The sequence below is a fragment of the Metopolophium dirhodum genome, chromosome 9, assembly GCF_019925205.1.
Source record: "Metopolophium dirhodum isolate CAU chromosome 9, ASM1992520v1, whole genome shotgun sequence".
Lineage (NCBI taxonomy): Eukaryota > Metazoa > Arthropoda > Insecta > Hemiptera > Aphididae > Metopolophium > Metopolophium dirhodum.
This window is the reverse complement of record NC_083568.1, coordinates 8,408,427-8,431,708: the sequence shown is the minus strand read 5'-3', so window position 1 is coordinate 8,431,708 and position 23,282 is coordinate 8,408,427. Positions and strand designations below refer to the sequence as shown.

The 23,282-nt window shown below is 28.0% G+C and overlaps 2 protein-coding genes and 7 non-coding genes across 12 annotated transcripts; all 9 read left to right on the top strand.

Moving 5' to 3' along the window:
• The first annotated feature begins 939 nt into the window (after nucleotides 1-939).
• Nucleotides 940-11,754, top strand: LOC132953014 (RNA-binding protein squid-like). Of its 2 annotated transcripts, XM_061025554.1 has the most exons (9): nucleotides 940-1,278; nucleotides 5,640-5,680; nucleotides 6,011-6,138; nucleotides 6,205-6,483; nucleotides 6,548-6,632; nucleotides 7,994-8,032; nucleotides 10,786-10,878; nucleotides 10,961-11,017; nucleotides 11,088-11,754. In XM_061025554.1, the coding sequence occupies exons 1-9, from the start codon at nucleotides 1,181-1,183 to the stop codon at nucleotides 11,156-11,158; spliced, it is 891 nt and encodes a 296-aa protein (XP_060881537.1). In that variant the 5' UTR covers nucleotides 940-1,180; the 3' UTR covers nucleotides 11,159-11,754. The 2 variants fall into 2 exon arrangements, with proteins under 2 accessions (XP_060881537.1, XP_060881538.1); XM_061025555.1 differs by lacking the exon at nucleotides 7,994-8,032.
• LOC132953109 (small nucleolar RNA snR61/Z1/Z11) lies at nucleotides 8,452-8,521 on the top strand. The gene has a single exon (XR_009665555.1). It is a non-coding gene; the product is annotated as a small nucleolar RNA snR61/Z1/Z11 (small nucleolar RNA).
• On the top strand, nucleotides 8,574-8,643 carry LOC132953114 (small nucleolar RNA snR61/Z1/Z11). The gene has a single exon (XR_009665560.1). It is a non-coding gene; the product is annotated as a small nucleolar RNA snR61/Z1/Z11 (small nucleolar RNA).
• On the top strand, nucleotides 8,681-8,750 carry LOC132953108 (small nucleolar RNA snR61/Z1/Z11). The gene has a single exon (XR_009665554.1). It is a non-coding gene; the product is annotated as a small nucleolar RNA snR61/Z1/Z11 (small nucleolar RNA).
• LOC132953111 (small nucleolar RNA snR61/Z1/Z11) lies at nucleotides 8,919-8,988 on the top strand. Its single transcript, XR_009665557.1, has one exon. It is a non-coding gene; the product is annotated as a small nucleolar RNA snR61/Z1/Z11 (small nucleolar RNA).
• Nucleotides 9,293-9,362, top strand: LOC132953110 (small nucleolar RNA snR61/Z1/Z11). Its single transcript, XR_009665556.1, has one exon. It is a non-coding gene; the product is annotated as a small nucleolar RNA snR61/Z1/Z11 (small nucleolar RNA).
• Nucleotides 10,123-10,192, top strand: LOC132953112 (small nucleolar RNA snR61/Z1/Z11). The gene has a single exon (XR_009665558.1). It is a non-coding gene; the product is annotated as a small nucleolar RNA snR61/Z1/Z11 (small nucleolar RNA).
• On the top strand, nucleotides 10,636-10,705 carry LOC132953113 (small nucleolar RNA snR61/Z1/Z11). Its single transcript, XR_009665559.1, has one exon. It is a non-coding gene; the product is annotated as a small nucleolar RNA snR61/Z1/Z11 (small nucleolar RNA).
• A 1,805-nt stretch (nucleotides 11,755-13,559) lies between the features above and the next one.
• On the top strand, nucleotides 13,560-18,484 carry LOC132952082 (RNA-binding protein squid-like). 3 transcript variants are annotated; one of them, XM_061024227.1, is made up of 9 exons: nucleotides 13,565-13,946; nucleotides 14,351-14,391; nucleotides 14,464-14,591; nucleotides 15,535-15,813; nucleotides 15,873-15,984; nucleotides 16,080-16,133; nucleotides 16,609-16,698; nucleotides 16,754-16,819; nucleotides 17,827-18,484. In XM_061024227.1, the coding sequence occupies exons 1-9, from the start codon at nucleotides 13,798-13,800 to the stop codon at nucleotides 17,862-17,864; spliced, it is 957 nt and encodes a 318-aa protein (XP_060880210.1). In that variant the 5' UTR covers nucleotides 13,565-13,797; the 3' UTR covers nucleotides 17,865-18,484. The 3 variants fall into 3 exon arrangements, with proteins under 3 accessions (XP_060880212.1, XP_060880211.1, XP_060880210.1); XM_061024228.1 differs by lacking the exon at nucleotides 16,080-16,133 and having other exon boundaries at nucleotides 13,564-13,946; XM_061024229.1 differs by lacking the exons at nucleotides 16,080-16,133; nucleotides 17,827-18,484 and having other exon boundaries at nucleotides 13,560-13,946; nucleotides 16,754-16,830.
• Nucleotides 18,485-23,282: the final 4,798 nt, after the last annotated feature.

Genomic DNA, 23,282 nt, shown 5'->3' with positions numbered 1-23,282 from the left:
CATCAAACAATTATTTTAAAAATAACAAATGGATATTGAATATTTGATTTAAATTTAAAATATCACACGAATATTATATTAATAGAACATTTATCTTGCTTAAAATAAATATTCTTTCTTTCGGTTTATCTTTTTCTTGTTTATTTGTTTACTAATTAAACTGTACAAATTATAGTAAGTTAAATTAGGTACTCTGCAAAAAAATATTAAATTATAAAATATGTTTTTTACCATTAAATGTGTTATATATTGGACAATTAAAGTATGCGCATGTACTGCCACCTTCATTTATAATTATAATTTATAGCTCAAACTTAAACCAAAATAATGCAAATATACATAAAAAAATTTCAAAAATGGATAAAATGTACCAAATTTATAAAAAATTCAGACGTTTCAACCAAGAAATACCGAAAAAATGCATAATTAAATTTGTACTATTGAATTCTGCGCTACATAAGTCGAATAGAATAAAAACGAGCCTCAAGTTGTCAAATGTAGTGTAGACAAGCATAAGAAAAAAAGATGCAAATACACTAAGTTCCGGCCCCTAATAATGATATTGATATAGGTGCCGTGTGCGTTCGTCGTCGCATTTTGTGCCCATGCGCAATAAAAAATAAAAATCAATGACGCGCAGTCGCAAAATTTTAAATTTCTATACAATTATATTGTTTATTGTATATAATACTGTGAAGAATGCAGACAACGCCACTAAGCCAGACTGTTAGACGTTTCATTTTTTATAGTTTCATGGCAGTAAAAACTAAAAAACAAAATCCGAAATCGAATCCGTTTCGTTCGTTTGTTTATGACGTTTTTACCGGTGATTTGTGGTGGGGAGGGTGGAAGTCACCGGTCGAATGACATGGAACATTTACCGTAATAGGGTGGTCACACTGTAAACTGTCGGCGTTACCCCGTGACCCCGTGGCCCGTACGACACACCGAGTGCGAACCGACGCCTGCGGCCATTTTCTAAAGCCTTCCTGCCCAAACGTCCGTTCTGTCGCCCCGTACCTATCTACGTCCAGAACTTTTTCTAGCACACCAACTCGTTTCGCGTTGCCATCAATTTTTTCTTTCGCTACCGTCACCCGGCACATCGCTCGTCCCCGACGACAACGCTTGACGGTAATCACACAGTCCGCACGAAACCCGACGACACACAGCCGCGAACATGTCGGACGAACAACCGAAAGAACAGACCAACGGCACCAACGACAACAATGGCGTCGATCAATCCAACCTAGAAGAACAAGTCAAGGAAGACGACAGGTAACATTTCGCCTGCAGTCGCTGCCTTTTATCGTTTTTAAGCGGATGTCGTTATTTTAATGTACCTACCTACTACCTATAATAATATAATATTGTAACCGATCCTATTATCCCAACGACCACAAACGCTTCTCGGCGACGGCTGCCAAAGTGAACAACCCTCTACTCCGAATGGCCTCCTTTGCGCGTGACGCTCCCTACGCCTTTACGGCTTTCATAACGGTCAATGGCAACCGTCATTTTATCATTCACTAAAAGTGAGATTGGCATTAGAGTTGCCGGCTTGGAGGCTGTAATGGTGTCCGCCAAGTGCCATCAATTGTGCTCAAAGCATTGTGTTGAAAAATGAACCAAAAGTAATTTATTGTTCAGTTTCTTACCTACACAAGAATACTTATTCTTGTATCTAGTGTCTCCCATTTTTTCCATTTCTTTTCCGCCATTCATTGCCGGCGTTAGTACAAGTAATTTTTATGCCAAAGACGTCACATAGTGTCTTCGTAGTGCCAGAGTATTTGGTGCGTTACTAATACGGTCATAATATTAGTCTGACTAATAACCATCTATTGACGTTAACACTGACCTTAGTTTACAGTATTTATACGTGTGTACCAAACAATTGTCTCCTTATCCCAATTAAAAATAAACTTATTACATAGGTACCCAACATTTAAATAATATTATTAATTAAAGGTAATATATATAATATTCTCAATCATAATCTTATAACATTTAGGTATGTAGTGTGGATTTACTATTTATTTTTTGGAATATTCTACTCATGTTACAGGTTAATTTAGGAGGTTTTTTTTTAGCTCAATTGTATATTTTTATTTAAAAAAGTAGTCTTTTTATTGAATATTTAAAAAAATTAATTTAGGTTAGGCTATCATTTTTTTCCAGCAAAAGCTTAATTATGCTCATTAAATAAATGGTATCGTAAAAATTAGATAAAGCAAGAAAATTAGTATTTACATTTAACAAATTAAATTGTTATTCTATGTATCCCTCATATTGGACGTTACAATTTTTTTTTAATCACTAGCTTTTACCATTGTTTGCTCTATGTTAATCAAATCATTAAAATTAGTTAAACATGATTAGAAATTTATTTTTAAAACCATTTAGCTACAGGAAAAAATAAAACTAAACTACTTAAGTTTTATATACCCATAATACTGTTGTCATATCCGCCAATGAGCAACTAATCGTGAAACCTGATTATTTTAAACTATGATTGTTAATTAAATTAACAATTATAAATAAAATAGTTTAATAGTTAGTATTTTAAAGTTTTATTGCGCTACCTATTGTGGTTGTAACTACCGCTACCAAGTACGACTAATGTCGTAATATTAACCTACTACAAAGCAATTAATGACGTTTTTAATACAATGTATCTTATTACATTTGTCTTAGGTATAGGTAATTTATACATTTTTGATTGCTATAGGTTCTGTATTTAGAAATTTGCTTAACTAGACCGGTTTAAAATTATCTCATATTATCCCATGTACAAAAGAACTATGTAAATGATACAACAATGGTCCAAACAACAACCCGGTGCATTATTTTTCACACTGGTTTAGCCTAGTACATTTTTAGTTTGTATGCGTCTAATGTGCATGTTAATTGATTGTATAAATTATTATGATTTAAGGTAATTTGCTTTTTTTCTCCTTCTGATAAATAAACCATACCTTAAACTTTAAGAATATTACCAATTAACTGGGTCCGTGATTACCAAGGCTATTCAACTATTTCTTTATAAATGTATTAATAAAATGGCTTGTACCATATATTATATACACACACATATATTAACTATCCTTTAGAGTTTTTTAATATTGTTGAAATAACATGTGCGTAAGTTAACATAACATTTTTAATCTGATATAACAATGACTTAGGTACCTACTTTTATTAAAATAAACCCGGATCTCTTATAAATATATACTTACCCATTATTTACTTAAAAAAATGTACTTCCATTACTTAGGTAGGTATTAAAGAGTACCTACTGTATTGTAATATAATCCAAATTTTCCAGGCCAAGTATTAATTATAATTTCCTACTAAACTTTTTATTTAGATCTGTGTTAAAGAGTTATCTGATATAGTGATATATTAATGATATTGTGTAAAATTATATTATTATAAATAATTTTATTACTTCTGTTACTGAAAAATCATAAGTAAGTATTTCTGTATTGGTCATAAAGAGACGCTACAATTAAATAAATTGTTTGATATTAATTTTTATTAAAGCATAAAGCCTTTAATATCGGTTTAGAACAGTTTTAAGTTTTAACTTAATTTGTAACTTACACAATAAATTGGTTAGGCTAAATCAATTACTTATCATGTAACTTAAGTTAGATTAATTTGTAAATTTTTTGTTTGATTTTATTATTATTAATAATGTTAACGTATAATGTTTATATTAATAATTGTGTTAACTTAATGAAGATCTACAAGTTGGCTTGCCTACTTCTCAAGGGTTACAAATTCTTCTCAATGGGCTTCAAGATCCTTAACTTTGGATGCAAACAAAATATTTTAACTATTATAACACAATTTGAACGAGCAGAAAAGTTCATGTAAATTATTTTCCATGATAATCTGCGTCTCTTCAGGACCGTATAGGCCTATGTATCGATTACCTTTCAACGTGGTGTATAAATATGCGCAGGTGACGTTCATGTCATTCATTGAAGAACGGATGTTTAAATTATGGACACATTGTACAACAGGTATACGTTTGACAATGGCTGACTGATTTTATTGCGGCGACTGTGGCAGTATCATCACCTACCAAATGGTAGGAATCATTAAGTATTAAACAATAAATAAATGGAGAATGAACTGTATTAATAACTTAGTATGAATTAAATAATTAATTATGCATCGAGTTTCAGTAAAAACTGTTTTAGAGTAAATATTATATTGAAGTTCAAGAAAAAAACATTTATGCAATTTATTATGTTACAGTTCTCGTCACTAAATAATACACACATGATTCATTGCAGAATTTGTTGGTCTAAGATTCTGTTTTGAACTACAATTTATGGCCTGCTTGTGTAGTATTAAAAAAATAATAAAAACATTTTGTTCTAATGTAATTCTAATACTTATGTATTCTGATATTATGATTAAGTTAATATATATATATGTTTATATGTATATATATATATATACATATATAATTTCTTTTATTCTTTTTTTTCAATTTTTTTTTTTTTTTTGGTAGGGGTAAATTTTCCTCATTCTCCTTAAAATTAAAAAATTAAACATTTGTTGTCTGCTTCAAAAAAGTAGACAATTAATGTATGGTTGTGGTGTATTAGTATAAATTGAGTAAAAAATCCATTAAAAAATATTAACATCTAATAAGCAAAATTCTGTTTGATTATCTTTTGACGGGCTTATTGTGTGTATATAAAGATAATTAATTTATTAAAAAAGGTAAACATATATTTCTATGAAGTATTGAAGGTCTTTGTTTTGATCAACTATTATATAAATGAAAAAATTCTAATTTTTTTTTTCCATGGATTTTTTATTTTTAGTCTTAGAATTTCGATTAGCTGTAATTTTTTGTTATGAGGCTTAAATGTAAATTATTAATTATGTATTTTATTTTTTATAATTCCAAATATTTATAAAATAAATTTTATTAATCATTTATTTTTATAACTTATTGTATTGTAATTAATTTTTTTTTACAAAAATTCAGCTATGAGAAATATTATAAATATAGAGAACTTTCAAATACAATTCATGATTGTAAATTGAAATATATTTGAAAGTTTGTGTATCTTAAATATCCTTATCTTTTATTCCAATCCCAGTCCTTAAGTATTTCATGGAGTATAAATTTTTGTTTTTTTTTTACTATATCATTACTACAAATATATTTTATAACTCGATTGTAGGTTGTTTATATAATTTATTTTATGTACATTGTTAATTTATTAAAGACATTTCATGGGAAATCGAATTTAATCATATAAGGTGCAAAAGCAGTGTTTTATATAATATATTTAATCTGAAACTTGAAAAAAAAAAATTTGATATAAATTACCTAGTACTTGTTTTTTTTTTTCTAATATTTATACATTAATATTATTATTATAATTATGATTATTACTTATAAAAAGTTACTATGCTATATAATATCTTATATTGGGGAAAATAAACGTGTAATTTATTATCTTGTATGGGTCTTAATCTATTTTATTTTTATTAACAGCAAAATCTTAAAAATATTTTGTCTAAAATTCCTTGTCTTTATATCCAATTTTAACTTATTTAAAAGGAATATCATAATGTTTTATCTAATTTGATTTATTAAATTTTAGGAAATTATTTGTTGGCGGTTTAAGCTGGGAAACAACAGAAAGTGAGTAATATTTTAGCTTATATTTAATTAAGTAGATAGTGTATAATCCTAAGAAAAATCCCTATACAAGTTTTTAGAAATTTCTTTTTTTGTTCCCTTAATAATGAATGGCACATTATTATTTCCCACTATGTGCTGAACTTGAATAGTACTGATGGCAATATATCTAGATAGTGTCAATCTCCAAGGTACTTAATAGTGAATAAAGATTTATTCTTCTCCCATCGTTGCAAGAATACCCGTGAATTCAAACTTTAAAAAGCTTTTTGTTTGGCTACCACACAGAAATCTTAATAATATAATAAAATAATATTTTTATTTTATTCGCAGAGGAATTAAAAGAACATTTTGTTCAATATGGAGAGATCACTAACATTAGTTTAAAGACTGATCCTGCGACTGGGCGTTCCAGAGGATTTGCTTTTATAATTTTCAAGTCTGTTGACGGATTAAATAATGTAAGTTACATTTTTTTTTTCATTTTTTAGTGTAGTTATTTTTACAGTTTTATATTTTTCAAATAGGCATTTGCTGCTGGTGACCATGTTATTAATGGCAAGAAAATTGATCCTAAAAAGGCAAAAGCAAAACAAGAGAAAGTGTTTGTTGGTGGTTTGCCGTCTGATGTAACAAATGATGAAATCAAAGAATTTTTCGGAAAATGGGGTGTTATTGTCAACTTAGAAGTTCCCTTTGATAAAATGAAAAACCAACGTAAGGGTTACTGTTTTATCACTTATGAATCTAGTGATAAGGTACAAGATCTTTTTAAAACTGCCAAACAAACAATTAAAGGCAAAGAAGTATGTACCGAACATTTAATTATTTATTTATCTTTTATAAATATTTAATTTTGGTGTTTTTTAGGTGGATGTTAAAAAAGCAGCACCCAAGCCTGCTAATCCATATGCTAACCCTAAAGCAATGAGAGGTCGAGGAGCAGCCCGTGGAGGTAAATTAAATTTTTATATAATTATTTATACTTAGCTAATAATAAAAAAAAAAAAACACTTATTATATTTTATAAATAATGTTGAATACTGAAGAAACTATGTGTTTCTTTCATAAAAAGAAATTACAACTTCATAAATTTTTCAAAATAAGTAATAAATCAAATATTCAATATAGCCTTTTTCGGAAACTTAATTTTACCAGATAACTTTATATTTTGTTGTTTTTCATGGAATATAATTACATTGCATGTCTCTTTTCTGTATTTAACTATTCAATTGCTACTTAATTAATCTCATGAATAGTTTTTTATTAGTTTTACTTGGTAGTATTTTTCTAAATTAGCTTGAGGATATACATTGGAATTTGCTTCTTTATTTATATTTGGAAAAAATTAACTTTTAAGCAGTTTGGTATCTAAGCTATTGATCAATATTATCGTATAAAATGAATAATTATGATTTTCTTATCTCAAATATGTTAATTAGGTACAAATAAGGTATATAGGGTTATTTTATAACAAAACAAAAATTCAATATTTTGTTTGCCACAAATTTAATTTAACTAGTATTAAATTAAATCTAATAAATAGTATGTCTGTTAATATGAATCTCTCAGATTAGCTGAATATATGATCAATAATATTGTTATAAGAATTTGTATTGCGTCCCAGGTTTTATTTTTTACATTTAGTTTTTATTAACACATTGAGCAGTAATTTAAACCATTACGGTTTTTTAAAAAAATTTCAGTAGAGAGCCTTCCAGTGGTAAAAGGTAAGTGTTAATGGGGCAACCAAATAAAAAAAAATCACAATTAAGTCTACAGGTCTTATCAGCATCAGCTTGTTATGCTTAATAGTTTTGCTATGTACACTTTCATTTTTTTTTTATTATATTTGTTTTTAAATTAACAAACCTTTGTGGAATCTAGTTTGAATTTACACTATCTGGGTCGCAATACTTAATATCAAAATTTATGGATTGCAATTATTTTCGAGTCTTAAGTTCTTATAGACGCAATTTTACAGCGTCTTTTTATTTGTGCTTCAGCTTGTAATTAAGTAATGATTGATGAAGACTTCGACAAAAACCGAGACAAGTAATTACTATGCACCATTTTTAGTCTAGTAAAAACTTAAAAAAACTTAGATGATGGGATAATTTTAATTTTATTTTATGGTATTACTGAATTATGCTGAAACAAAAGGTTTAAATAAATTTTGTTTGGGAAAAATAAGTTTTATTAAAGTTTATTTTTGGATTTGAAAATATTTTTAATGGGATTTTAACTTTTTATTTAAAAAATTAATTAATTAATATTTTTAAAAATAAAATTATTTTTTTACCTTTTTTGTTTCAGCATATGGGCCGTATGCTGCACCATACGGGACATATGGAGGTAAGACTGTTTTTCTTTTGAAAATAAATTAATGTTTTTAAATAAACTAAATTAACACCAATTCAATAATGCAAAACAGAAAAGTTGCGTATTTTTATTGTGATGCGACTGAAAACAGTTTAATTTAATTTAACTAATGATAAAATTGTGATTGTTCAATAATATACCTTTTTAATATTGATCATAAGCTTCGATATCATCTTGTGGTTATTCTTGGTTGGATTAAGTTGAGTGTTAACTATCTCTTGGTGATATTTTTCAAATATTCTGAAAATATATACCTACATTTTAAATAAAGTATTAATGATGAGTATTTATTAAGTCAGTTCTGCTACTGAGTGTAATTGAAGAGTATAATTTTCTGAAATAATACATTGTACAAGTAATACAAGTGTTACCATACAGAAATTTAGCATAAGTATTAGTGATGAGTATTTATTTAGTCAGTTCTGCTACTGAAAGTAATTGAAGAAAATAATTTTCTGACATGACAAATGTTTAATATATTAAAAATTTTATTATTATTTTAACTAAATAACATAATTGATGATGAGTATTTATTAAGTCAGTTCTGCTACTGAATGTAGTTGAAGATAATAATTTTCTGAACAAATATATTGTAATACAATGTTTAAGTATAAATATAAATATTAGTGATGAGTATTTATTTAGTCAGTTCTGCTACTGAAAGTAATTGAAGAAAATAATTTTCTGACATAACAAATGTTTAATATGTTAAAAAAATGTATTACTGTTTTAAGCAAATAACAAATTGATGATGAGTATTTATTAAGTCAGTTCTGCTACTGAATTTAATTGAAGAAAATAGTTTTCTGAAATAAAAAATGTTAAATATGTATTTTTATTTCTTTTCAAGTAAATAACAAATTGATGATGAGTATTTTTTAAGTCAGTTCTGCTACTGAATGTAATTGAAGAAAATAATTTTCTGAAATAACAAATGTTAAATATTTATTTTAATTTCCTTTTAAGTTAATAACAAATTGATGATGAGTATTTTTTAAGTCAGTTCTGCTACTGAATGTAATTGATGAAAATTATTTCCTGATAAAATAAATTTTAATACAGTATTGTTTCTAGTATTAGTATTAGCATTGATTATGAATACTATAGATTGCTCATTGCGGTACAAAATATACTAAATGGCAATCATAGTATTAAACAGAATCGCTAGTAAATTTAGCTTAGCTTATTTTGAACCACAGTGAGCGATCTAAGTATAGTATTTAAAATCAATAGTATTAGTGATGAGTATTTATTTAGTCAGTTCTGCTACTGAAAGTCGTTGAAGAAAATAACTTTCTGAAATAACAAAGAAGAATGTTTATAATATTTTTATATATTTTATAATTGATGATGAGTACTTTTTAAGTCAGTTCTGCTACTGAATGTAAATGAAGACAATATTTTTCTGAAAAATCTAGTTTTAATACAATTGTTTTTAGTATAAGTATTAAGGATGGGTATTTTTTAAACCAGTTCTGCTACTGAATATAATTGAAGAATATTTTCTGAAATAATACATTTCAATGTGTATTTTTATAACTATTTTAAGTAAATAACATTGTTAATGACGAGTATTTATTATGTCAGTTCTGCTACTGAATACAGTTGAAGAGCATAATATACTGAAGTTAAATGGAAAAAAAATTGAATATTTTATCCAATAATATTTTACCCCAAATTATATTCAAGTACACTTTTTTCAGTTTAAGCTTTTAACCAATAAATAAGTACATACTTCACAATATATCATATTTACTGCCGTCTGACAAAAATTGATTAAGTAAAAATTATTATGATTTTAATTTGACATTCTTATTATTTCACTTAGTCAATTTTCTCATATCCAAATCATAACTTACTTGCCAACGTGAATAAAGTGATCCAGTAAAATAAACAAAAATTATAATGTTATATAAAATAAAAAATGTAATCACAAATTGTAAAAATATTCACTTGATCATTTTTTGCATAATCCCATATGTGTTATGTGGCTTAAAAATGTACATACCTACTTTTCATTTGAAAAACAATCAATATGCTTGTAACTTGTATGCGAATAACATTATTGATGATGAGTATTTATTAAGTCAGTTCTGCTACTGAATATAGTTGAAGAAAATGATTTTCTGAAATAATAAATATTTAGAAAACCACCCTCCCCCCTCACGTGGTTGTTTCCGCCTTACAAATGCAGAATATAGCAAACTGTACAATCTGAATAATTAATTTAAATCTGTTTAATTTTAGAGTGAATTGACCTATTACAAAATTTAGAATTAAGAATATTATCTGGTTAATGAAATAATTTTTTTTCTTTTTAATTTTTAAGTGAGTTATGAGTATTTTGAAATTGTAAATTGTTTGTACCCTGCTTTTACTCGCTTTAAAATAAAAAAACTAATCATTCATATGATAATGTTCTGACTTTTTCATAATTGATCAATTTACTCTAAAATTAAACTCAACAGAATTGTTCAGAATGTGCAAATGCTGTCTTATGTGTTTGTAAGACAAGACAATGTATGCGGGCATAGTGTCCTCTTAATATAAGTATAATTATTGTCATTAAATGATAGTATTAATGATGAGTTTTTTTTTGTCAGTTCTGCTACTGAATGTGAATGACGAAAATTTTTATTCTGAAAATATTAACAAAATTTTATTTTCAATAAAACTATTAATTAAAATATTTTATTTAATTTTCATCTATAAATAATTGTTCACAGCTTACCCTCCTCAAGGATATGACTATTATGGAGGAGCGACATACCCAGGTTACGAAGCTGATTATTATGGTAGCTATGGCTATGCTGGATATGGTAAGATTGATAATAATTAGTATAAGGTTTTAATATTTATTAAATAAATTTTAGTAACTATAATAACATAATATTTATTCAGATTATGGTTATGGATATGAAGCTCCGCCAGCTCCTGTTTCTGCTACTAGGGGCCGAGGTAACAATAATAAATGCAAATAAAAAAAGAAAAACAATACTTAACTGTGATTTGTATCATATTTTTATAGCTGCATTTAATGGTGCTGGAAAAACAAGAGGAGCATCTCGAGGATCCGGTGCAAGACATGCTCCATATTAAATTTTAAATACCATTCTCCCTATTTTTGTGTGTGTTTGTATGTTCGAGTGTGTACACTTTAAAATGACATAATCTTTTTTTATATATAAACAAATCATTTTTCTTGATGACAATAATGACTTGTGAAAATAGTAGAACTCCTCCTCCCTTCTCTAATTAGCGATTTATGTTTTTAACATATAATCTATGAAATGTACAAATAAAACATAAAATTAATATTATTTTAATTAAGCACAAACCATATGGTAAATTATAATATAAATTTACTTTTTTTTTTACTTTTTAGTTTAGTTTGTATTTTTATTTCCATTAAATAAAAATTAATTAGACATTTTTAAAGACTTGCACTACTTGTGCATATATTATTATACTAGTTAATTTTGGTTTACTTGTGTGATTTTTATATGATAATTTAATATGTTTGAATTTTTTTTTGTATAATATTAAATATAATATATCATATAATAAAATATTTTAGGGCCTTTGCAATAGATATCTGATACTTATATTGGACAAATGAAAAATTATTGTTCCATTGAAATTAAATATGTATTTATTTATATAAATTAGAAAACAATAAACTTGAATCCATACGATATTTTCTTTAATGAATGAATCACATGATTGAAATAATGTGTATTGCCTTACAAATTACGATATTATACACTTGAGATTAGATAATCTTTTCTCAATATTTCAACTTTTATAATAATGTATCTGGTAATAAACTGGCTATTTGTCCACAGGCTGAATATGAAACTAGTTGCAAAGTTAATTAATTGGCAATCGCATTTAAAATTTTAAAATAATAAATAATACAGACATGCAGAGCATTTGGGATAAATTTCAGAGCTGCAGTGATAAAATACTAAAATCAGTGAATTTTGAATTGTTATTCGGGCCTAGACTAATAATAATATACAGGGTGTAACAGAAAGAATATTGGTATTATAAAAAATTCTAAAATATAAACTATTTGACTGAGAAATGTTTTTACCATCCAAAACGTTCTTATACTCAGATTCACGAATTGGCTATTTTCAATTTATTCAAATCAATTTTTAATTTTTTTATTTTTAGTATTTTTTTCTTATTACGCGTGTAGCGCAAGTCGCTATTAATTATATATAAACAAAAAATATTAGAACAAGTCAGTTCTTTCTGTTACACTCTGTATATTATACTTGACGGTTGCGTACATTATTTCACAGTGACTACTAAGTTATAAATGAAAATTGGCTATACTGAGAAAAGAATCCGATTTTGTCATTCAAACCATTGGTTTTGTCGAAACCGGTTTAATATAATCAATTACTCTTATAGTAGTATATATTTTTACGTATTATAGACTATATTATTTGATATTCAGCATCTGGATTATGAAAACTGTCATGTAGGTTAGGGAGTTTCTAGTTTCGCCTGTTACTTTTCAGAGCATAAGAAATTTCAATTTATGTTGAGTATAATATCCGTCATGTTTATGGCTAAATTATAGGTATGATCGCAACTTTGTGACACGCAGGTGTCATGGCCGCCACTGGCAGTGAATATTATCACTTCGATTTATTTTCTAACAAAACCATACAAATTATTAATTTCTTGGCTAAATAAATCCAAAAATCACTGCCAGCTGAGATTCCTCTCCATGCTAAAACATGCAATAATTGTACGTCCGCAGCCCGTAGCGAAAATTCGTCTCAATGCGATCGTTCCTATATATTTATCCATGGGTGGATCAAGATGAGAGGTTTTAAGTTCTTTTGATAAACGTATGCAACAACCTTGCTCTAGTAAGTACTATTATAATGTAATATAAATATTTTTGGATTTAAGACTGCCTGTAGATTTATGCTATTATTTTGTGGTAAAATATAAAGATAAACCACAGACCTAATATTATTTAGTAATGCCAGGTTCAAGGTATGTTGTGTGTCAAATCAAATCCCATTCTGATAGGTCGTTACTCTTTTGTCTTTTTGCTCGTCATGTAGTAATCATGTTGTAATACCAATAATTAACTTAAGCAGCTGTAGCTAAGGTCGTAGTATGTACACACGGAGTTCTATACAACTATATAGAAATCTGTGTACGTACAGCTCAAATATCATACCAATATTATTATCAGTTGTAACCATAGTCACCACGCCCATATACAACATAGTTGTGAATGTGCCTTTGTTATATAATATTTATCTCTGGTAAATACACAATGAAATACTCAAATACTACCGTTTTTTTAATTATTAACTTCAGGCATGACTAGTAATGGCTTGAATTTACTCGAGACGGCAACGGATTGCCGCCAAATACATTTAGCAAAGAGGTTGCAACTTGGTTTACCTCGGTAGCGACGTGTTGCTGACTACCCGGTATCGTGGTTCGCCGGTGTGCGCCGCTACTGCTGCGGATATTCCAGCGGCCATTTTTTTTGTTTACGAGACGCTATCTCGACCCATGTCTGTAGCGTCTTCTCAGTTCTCATCCTTCAACTCCGTTCTCGTTCCTATTTTTAGACGCGTACGTTTTTACTTAAATAATTGTTTTGTATTGTTATATAGTGTCGTTTAAACGTTTAGCAAATATTTAGGCGTGTTAGTATTAATATTTTTTTGTAAGCGGACGTATCGCACTCATCAGGAATGGCCGACAACCAGCAACAAAACGGCTCGCAACAGTTTGAAAACGCCGCGGACGCGCAGCAGCAACAGCAGCACCTGAACGGCACCGCCGACAATTCCACAACAAACAATGATTCCGGACAATTTGAATGCGTCCGGGACGACGACAGGTAAGACAAAACCGCCGTTCGAATCGGCCCCTCGAATCAAAAGGAAACGTTCGGCGTGTGCGGGCCGCCGCCAACGCGGAAACGTCGGGTACGCTGTTCTCTCGATACTGTTTCCCGGGAAATACTGCTAATTACTCAAGTCCCATCGTTTGCCATGGCCGTTTGTTTTAAAATGGATTTTCACTTCGCCCCCGTTCTTCCCCGTGAGTTTTGGTGGCTGCCAATATTAGGTTAGGATTCGAAGTGCGCTTCCTAGTCTGGACGTTTTTCCGTGGTCCCGTCGGTTTTCGTTGCGTTACGAAATTGTTATTTGCGTCTTTGTGGCCCCGACGATGTTTCCTATCGCGTTCGTTGTTTCGTTTGCCGAACGTTTCGAAAATTAATGATATTATTTTGTGTTGCAGAAAAATATTTGTCGGAGGGCTCAAAGGAGAAACTACTGAAAGTAAGTTTGTGGCAAACACTTGTTGGTAGTCCTCAAAAATCTTAATCAATTACTTGTTTTTTAATGTTTTAGAAGATTTAAGTGAACACTTTGGTCAGTTTGGTGAAATCGAAAATATTAATGTCAAAGTAGATGCTGCCACTGGTCGGGCGAGAGGGTTTGCTTTCATTGTATACAAGACAATGGAAGGCCTAGACAATGTTAGTACACCATTTCATTTTATTAGTTTACTTATTTTTATATTTTAACAATCATTTTGGGACAACTTTTTTTTAGTGTACTTGGGTAATAAATTAGATGATGTCATTTATTTAAGGGGCTTTTTTAGGCAATTTTATGTTCAGTATGTATTTGTGTGGAAAGTAATTTTATTGTTAATGTGTGAATAATATTCACTTACATGCATAAGTTGGCATAATATTCATCTATTGTTTTGTGCGTGACCAAAATGTACTACAAAATTCACTCACTTTTCATACTGTATACATATTATATAGATTTAGTAATGGTACAATGTTTTAAAAATTCAAATAAGGTTTTATTTTCTAGAATTTTTATAAAAAAATATTTACTCCTATAACCCACAGAAATTATTAACAAGTAAATAATTTTGTATTGTAAGGCACAGGAAATTATTAAAATCTTGTTAAATTCTATTTATTGATAATTTTTATCAATAATTGAAGTATATAAAGTTTTTTTCAACGTACAATTATTGGTTTGATTGCTAAATTAATTCAACTTCCTTAAATACAAGGTCTTTGTGCAGACTTTAAATACAATCATATGTTAACAATTGTTTGTTATCAAACTGTATGACTGGTCAAGTAATCAATAAACTTCTCCAATATCAGTTACCTATAAACCAATAATAGACAAATTATGAATACTTAAAATGTATTTTATATACCATTTTATTATAGCAAAGAATTTTACTACATTTACTACCTATATATTATTATATTTAAAGTTTAAACCCCTAATACTCTTAATGTAGTTAAATAGTTATTTAAGTTATATTCTAGTTTTGGTTTCTAGTAAAATAGTTATGACAAAGAATATTATTTTCTTGTTAATCCATTAATATGTATATCATTCAAATTATATGTGTATTGAAAATTTTTATTTTTTATTTTAAATAAGGCTTTGGCGTGTACTAATCATGTTATCAATGACAAGAAAATTGACCCCAAAAAAGCTAAAGCACGACATGTTAAATTATTTGTTGGAGGATTGTCTCCTGATTTAACTGATGATGACATCAAAGATTATTTCAAACGTTATGCACCGCTGGTGAACGCTGAGATGCCATATGATAAAGTTAAAAACCAAAGAAAAGGTTTTTGCTTTGTTACATTTGATTGCATGCAGGCAGTAACGGAAATATTAAAAACGCCAAAACATGTGATTAATGGAAAACAAGTAATTAATTAATATATATAATTACTCCGACTATTTTATTCCTTATAAATATTTATTAGGTTGATGTAAAAAAAGCAGCATTAAAAGTAGAGCCTTATGGAATGATGCCTGGTGCTTCAGGACCTATGAGGGGAATGCGAGGGAATGTTAGGGGTCGAGGAGGTAGAGGAGGTAATTATACATTATTATTTATTATTCCTCATTACTATTAATATTGTATATAATAATAATTTATTGTTATATATAACATCTAATATTTTTAACAGGTTTTCTACCTCAGTCTGGATACGCCCCCGGTGCTCCTGGTTACGGCTATGGAGGTAAATGCATTTTCTGTCAACAGTATACAGTAGAAATCAGTTATAACGGCACTATTTAATGAGTCGCAACTGATCAAATGTTCCATTAAATTTTCCTAACATTTTTTTGTATTGTTAAAATGTGCAGTAACGTGTGCAACTAACACAGTCCATTTTTTCATAATGTCTTTAAAAAAACATGGAATTACTAAAATTATGTTATCGGGGGCGATCCACTAGGTCAGACCATGGAAAAAGCAATTTACTTAATAAATATACAATTTTTTCAATAAATATAGTTTGTTGTATATATTATACATGCATACATACTTAGGTATTTAACAAAGTAAATTGTATACTACATGCTTTTGTGACTCACCGGTTATAACGACTTTTTTCTCTGTCCATAGAAAGTCACTATAACCACTTTCTACTGTAAATACACATTATAAACACTATACATATATATAAATTTATTTTATGTTAATTATTTTAGGATATGATTATTATAATCAATACACAGGATACAGTCCTGACTACAGTTATAGTTATGGTTATCCAAGTTATGGTGCTGGTGCTGGAGCAGGTTAGTATTATTATTTTTGTTATTTTATTAAGTATTTAATAATAATTTATTTTAGATTACCAGTATGGAGGCTATGAACCACCTGCACCACGTGGTGTCCATGGAAATCGTGGAGGAAAAGGTAAACCCTAAATATTGATTGCATTCCAAAATAATTGAACATAGTGTAAAATAAAAGTATTATATTTCCTTTTTGAATTAATAATTTTATTTTGACATTTTGTTTTGTTATTTTTATTATTAGTAATTTTTATTTTACAATTATCCACTCCCTGTATTTATTTCAATTAATATACAATTTATTTTATTATTTATTTAATAAGAGTTATTTATTGAATAATTTAGCTATTATATTATTAAGGTTATAAATACATATTAATGTTTACAGGGAGTGGGGAATAACTTATGATGACTTTAAAAACACAAATTAAAATGAAGTAAAAATTAGTTACATACATAGCAAATTACATTTTGATTGTAGACTATAACAATAATATCAAGTTATTGTATAAATATAATATACATTAGCTCTAACATGAACTACAACAAACATAATCTTAATCTGGGATGGTAATTTGTTATGTTGTTGTACGTTTATGTATAACAAAGAATAACCATTATTTTGTTGACACAGTTACTCTAAAATTTGTGCTAAATATTTTGAGGCAAATCTATGCAGCGACTAAAAATTGATTTCATTTAGGTATCTCAACACACTTACATTTATTCATGACAATAAATTATTTGTTACTTACACTTATTTGAAATAACAGTTATTGTTTACCTTAATGGTCTCAATGTTGATTCCCTATTAATAAGATAAAAATAAAAACCCAGCTATTAATTGCAGTGTATTAGAAATACTGTGTTTATTCAATTATAATTTGTATTCTAAAAAACTAAATGTCTTGCTAATTAAGTTAAATTTGAGAATGAGTAAAATCTTAAGTTATTTCAGTGTTATCTTATATAAATAAATTTATGGACTATAGAATTATGAATGAGAAGATATGTTTTAGTTGAATTTTTTTACCTAAAAAATTGTAGTATCGTATGTTGGAAGATTTTCATGTGTTTGAGATATTGTTTGTATTTGATAATAAGAATATGGTTGTTGGATTTCACTAGATTTTCCTCAAAGGAAACCTGTCAAGACGTCAGCTTAAACACCTATCGCTGAGCCATTTACACAGTCATCGTATGCCATACTGTTTTGCGTGAGCAGTATTGTTGATTTCGTTTTGCTTATGTACAATAATATATAAATAAAAAGTTAAATAAAAAAAAAAAAATTATAAAAATTGGATCCTTTGGCTAAAGTGTATAAATACTTGGGCTTAACGTCTATCAGGGTCTAACATATAATGATGTGTATGTATTGTATGTACATAATAGAATGCCTACAACTTGATGTATATCTCAATTTTTTTTTTTTGTGTAATTTTTTTTATTTATTTATATTTTGTACTTTTTTTTTTAATACAAAATAAGTCCATAGACATATATTTTCAATAGGGTGTGCACATGTTTTTCTTTCCTTAAACTTTTTGTGGACAGTTTATATTTTATTACTGTGCATTTGAAGAAGGTTGAATTAACATTAGATTATAATAATGTTTAAATTTTTGGCAGGATTATTACACTACTAATATATTTAAAAAAAATAATAATAAATAAAAACATAAATACAATTGTGTAATTTTTAAATTTAATTATATCATGGATTTAACTTATGAAAGTTTTGCGATCATTAGACTTTACAATAAACAAACCTTATACGCTAAAATATTATTATGTATTTATTGTTTCACAAGCAGTCCTATTTCCATATTTTCTTTTTCAATTTCAATGTTTCCTGTTGTGCATTAGTTTATTAATAAATCCAATTTTTTCATAATATCAAGAAAGGTTTTTATTAATACTTTGTAAAATCAAATTTATTAATGAGAAAAAAAATAGATAAAATTGTATCGATTAGATATTATTGGGACAACTTAGTTGTTTTGACTGCAGTCGTCACTATGGATGTTTTAACTGTTAAAACTTTTTTTCCTTGTAACAATGTGTAATTATTTGTAACTTTTACAATCAAAAAGTTATACATATGATGATGCGTTCTAATCTGTCGCGGAGAAGAGTTTAAGTACTCGTATTAAATTTAAAATTATATTGTTCAATTAACAGTCAGAATGCTGGAAAGAATATGGTATTGTAATATACAGGTTATTCAAGAAGATTTGTTATTTTAACCTATGTAAGTCTCAAAATTGCAATACCTAATTGTAATATATAATATGTAGAACGTCGCGAGAAGCAGACCTTATTATAATGATTTGTTAAAATATTGGCAAGAATACTGGCTATGAAAACTGACATAAAAAATATAGTATTTTACACATTCTCAAACCATGGACTTATATCAATTGATAGTTTATATATTCATGATTCCTATAAGCAAGCTCCCAAATAATTATTATTATTGCCGATTATATTTTACGAAAAAAAACAATTTTATACCTTGAAGAGTACGGTTTGTTATTAATTATTATTAATGTATTTATTCAAGCGTTTGGTCAAGTGATTTTTTCTTAGGTTCAAGTGAAGATTAGATCATGAATTGCAGGGTACACGCACGGCTTTTAATGAATAATTAAGTATTCACTTGGGTTTTTAGTGCCAAGAGATTATTTTTGATTTTTAAACATATGGTACCTATTGATGATCTATATTCTGTTAAATTCTTATTTAGAATTTTCTGTGGTTTGTATAATTACAAATATTTCTTTGCACGAACATTTTAATTTAATTAAAAATAATAAATGTATACAAATTATCTAATTTTGCCATACCTAATAATTGAATATGTAATAAACATACAAATTATTTTGTAGATCTATTCACTTATACAAATAGCCCTACTAATACAATAAAAAAAATATATATATAAAAATTTTGGGTATAGCAAAATTCATATAGGTACTAAGTTTAGATCCGGAAAGTCTAGTAACAACACGTACATATTTTAATTCATTGCTTAATAATATCCAATTGCCATGATAATTATTATTTTTATTACCATTTGAACATTTTAGAAGACTGAAGAATTCTACGCTAGACGGGATGACAGTAATATTGTTGTTGATGTTAAACTTATAAAATTCAATATTCATACTTCGTGGCTACAGTACGTATACATACCAACTCAGCAACCAAATGTGTTTATTTAAATTTTAAATAACTTATCTCCCTCAAACTATTCAAGTTAACAACCTTGTGCGCAGGGCGTGGCATTACTACACGGCTGGTGTACAGATGGTTGACTGACTCGGTGGGGATGACAAACTGGTGTTGCCTGCTCGCTGTGTACGGTTTTTGTCAGTGCAATATTTATTTTCACAGACTCACGTAAACATAATATTATATTATTAAACATCCACGTAAAAAATTTTTTTTTATGATTTTAGATTAATATTACAGTAAAATCAGCCGCTGCTAAAATATTGGAGGATAGTATTTTGAGAGTTGGCATATCGGTTTTATATTGTTTTTTGTATGTGGTTAAAAGTAAACATAAAAAAGGTGGGTAATTGGATGTCGCTCTGCTGTAAGGTAGGTTACAATAAATGGGTCACTGTGTAATGGATGATATTAAATTTGAATTCAATGATATAATATCATTGTACCTATACGAAAAACGATTCTGAGCGATGACGGTTTTCAATGTGGATATTTTCTATTATATTTATATTGTTATTAGTTATTACTTATAATTTATACGGTAGCCGGTAAGTTGAATTAGAATTATAAAATCACAAACAAATAACTAAAATCGTTATTCTTTGTTATTTAATATGTGATTTCGTCCAAGTTAGAACATAAAATAACTACTTATAAAAAAAACCGTCTTTTAAAATTTTAGAAATTTTTTGGTTACAGAATAACCTACTTACGTGGAACCTTGTAAGTTTTCAATCCTTAGCTATAAAAGTTGAACATTTTATAAATTTTTAACTACAAAATCATTTTTAAATTTGATAAATTTTGTCAAAAGTCGAACTTTTAAGTGCTTATAAAAAAAATTGTGCCTATGTATTTTTTAATATTTTTTAACTGCTATTGTAAACATTGTGAATATAATATGAAAATATAAACATTCAGTGAAATTGTCATGTATCTATGGTTTTTTGTTTTTGAATTACAACAAAATAAGAAAATCGCTACATCAGAAATTGGGTGAATATGTTCGGTCAATGTTTTAAAAATTAGAACTTACGGGTGTCACTTTGCTGTACAGTAGGTTACAAGTGGGTCACTGTAATGGATGGTGTTAAATTTGAATTCAATCATATAATACCATTGTATACGAAAAACGATTCTGAGCGAAGACAGTCAATGATATTATACTACTAAGTATAACATTTTTATGAATCTCCAACTAAATAATTCGCACAGTTCCGTGAAGTTTACGTAGGTATTTTGTCAATATTTGAACACTAAATGCTTATTAAAAATTTTAACTATGGATATATAACATTTTTCATCTGTCTTTGAAACAATTTATTAGGAGCCTTGTATTATATTTTCAAGCTTTTTTACCCAATAAATACAATTTTATTGACATTCATAGAAAAAAATGTCCCCAAATGGTTCTAAACAAATTTTGAAATTAAATATTATAATGCTAACATTTTATATTTTAAAATCTGAGCGTAGCTATATGAATGTATTGATTTTACTATAATGTGTCTTTTATTTTTTGTGTCATGATGTATACATGATAGGTATCTATAATATATATATATAACTGTTATCCCGAATTCGGAGAGATTATCCCAGCGTAAACTTCCGAACTTTTCTAAATTTAAAAAACTGTATAAGTATTGCGTCCGAGATGTCTACTTTTCGCGTTCTGTACTGCATTGATTCAAGGCTGAGTATTTTTAGATTTAAAAATTAAGTATAAAAACAGTTAACGTTGATTTATTTTATTATATTTATAATTGCATCGCGCGTTAGATAGTTTTTATTATAGATCGAAATTTAACGTAAATTGCTTATAATAATACATTATAGCCTTATAGGTAGTAAATCATACCATCTTATATTAAAAAGACTGATTATTACGTTAGGATTATAAATAATGTTTCTACAAGGCGTGTAGTATGTAGAAACACAAACACGCATAAGTTTAGGTATAAGCCATAAAGTATTCGTGTTTTTGTTCACAACTTAACTAAAAAATGTATTATTATTATTATTATTATTATTATGTAATACTCTTTTATTATACTGTAAAATATTGTCACGATATAAGGATTAACGGTATCCGATATGTTGTTTTTTATACGTAGGTATAGGCAATATCGTGCGTGTATATAAGGAAGGGAACCACGAATTAATCAAATGGTATGAATCAAAGGGTTGCATACGTGAGTCAACTGCGGTATGTTCACAGAAGTCGACATGTTGTAGCAGTACTGCAGTAGTGCTATGAAATTTTACGAGATCTATTTCTTATACATGCCGTTAAAATAATATTGTTATATAATAGATACTATTGTATATTGTTTTTTGTCGTTGTTACCAGCTAAAGCGTACGTGTCACGATAATAATAATATCATTGTTATACAAATACATAATAGGGACATAACAGTGGCGGCTCCAGGGCTTAATTTTTTTTTTTTTTGGGGGGGGGGGAGGGGCAAAAGTACAATAAGTTCCAAAATTGCTAAACACAGTGTAAAACATAGGAAAACTCAGCAATTGGGGGGGGGGGGGGGTGCCTCCTTTGCCCTCCCCCTGGATCCGCCACTGGGACATAATGTCATAATATTATATGATTTATGACTGAACTTCCTCAATCGATTATTATATAATGCCACAATAAAATATAGTGATGATATAACGACAAACGTGGAGCCTTTGATACACTTCGTCAACAACAAGTTTGGCGTGGAAAACTGCATACTGACGACGTTTCACGCAAAGACCTTCCAGGCCAACCCGGACGGAGTTAAACAAGTGAGGAGCTATTTTTTTATAAGACCATATAAGTTACGGTATATTATGTATTTTTGTTGACTTTTATAAATATATTATGAATGTCATGATGTACCTACCTATGTTGCGTATTTCAAGCCCGTTTTGTCGTCACGTTTGAAATATAATTATAATATACAATAAAAGAATGTATTAAGTCCGTTTGTTACAAATGATAAACACTGCACCGTCTGGGCCCCTGTACTAAATGTTTATCCGGGCCCTTCATAAAACTATAAAACTTCAAAAATACGATTTACCATCTATATATATATAACAATTTTTGGAATAATATTATTATTTTTAATTATACCAATTCGAATTAAATGTTCATAATTAAGACAGGACAACATCTGTCGGGTCAGCTAGTAAATTATAAAAAAATCAAGATTTATAAGAATTTTAACATGAATAATGTCTTTTTTATTTTTTTATTACAATATTATCCAAATTTAAAAAGGAAAAAAACAAGTATATTTTTGTATATAACATTATATATTGTATTTAATATATTTTTTTTAAGTTAACATTTTATTTTACAACC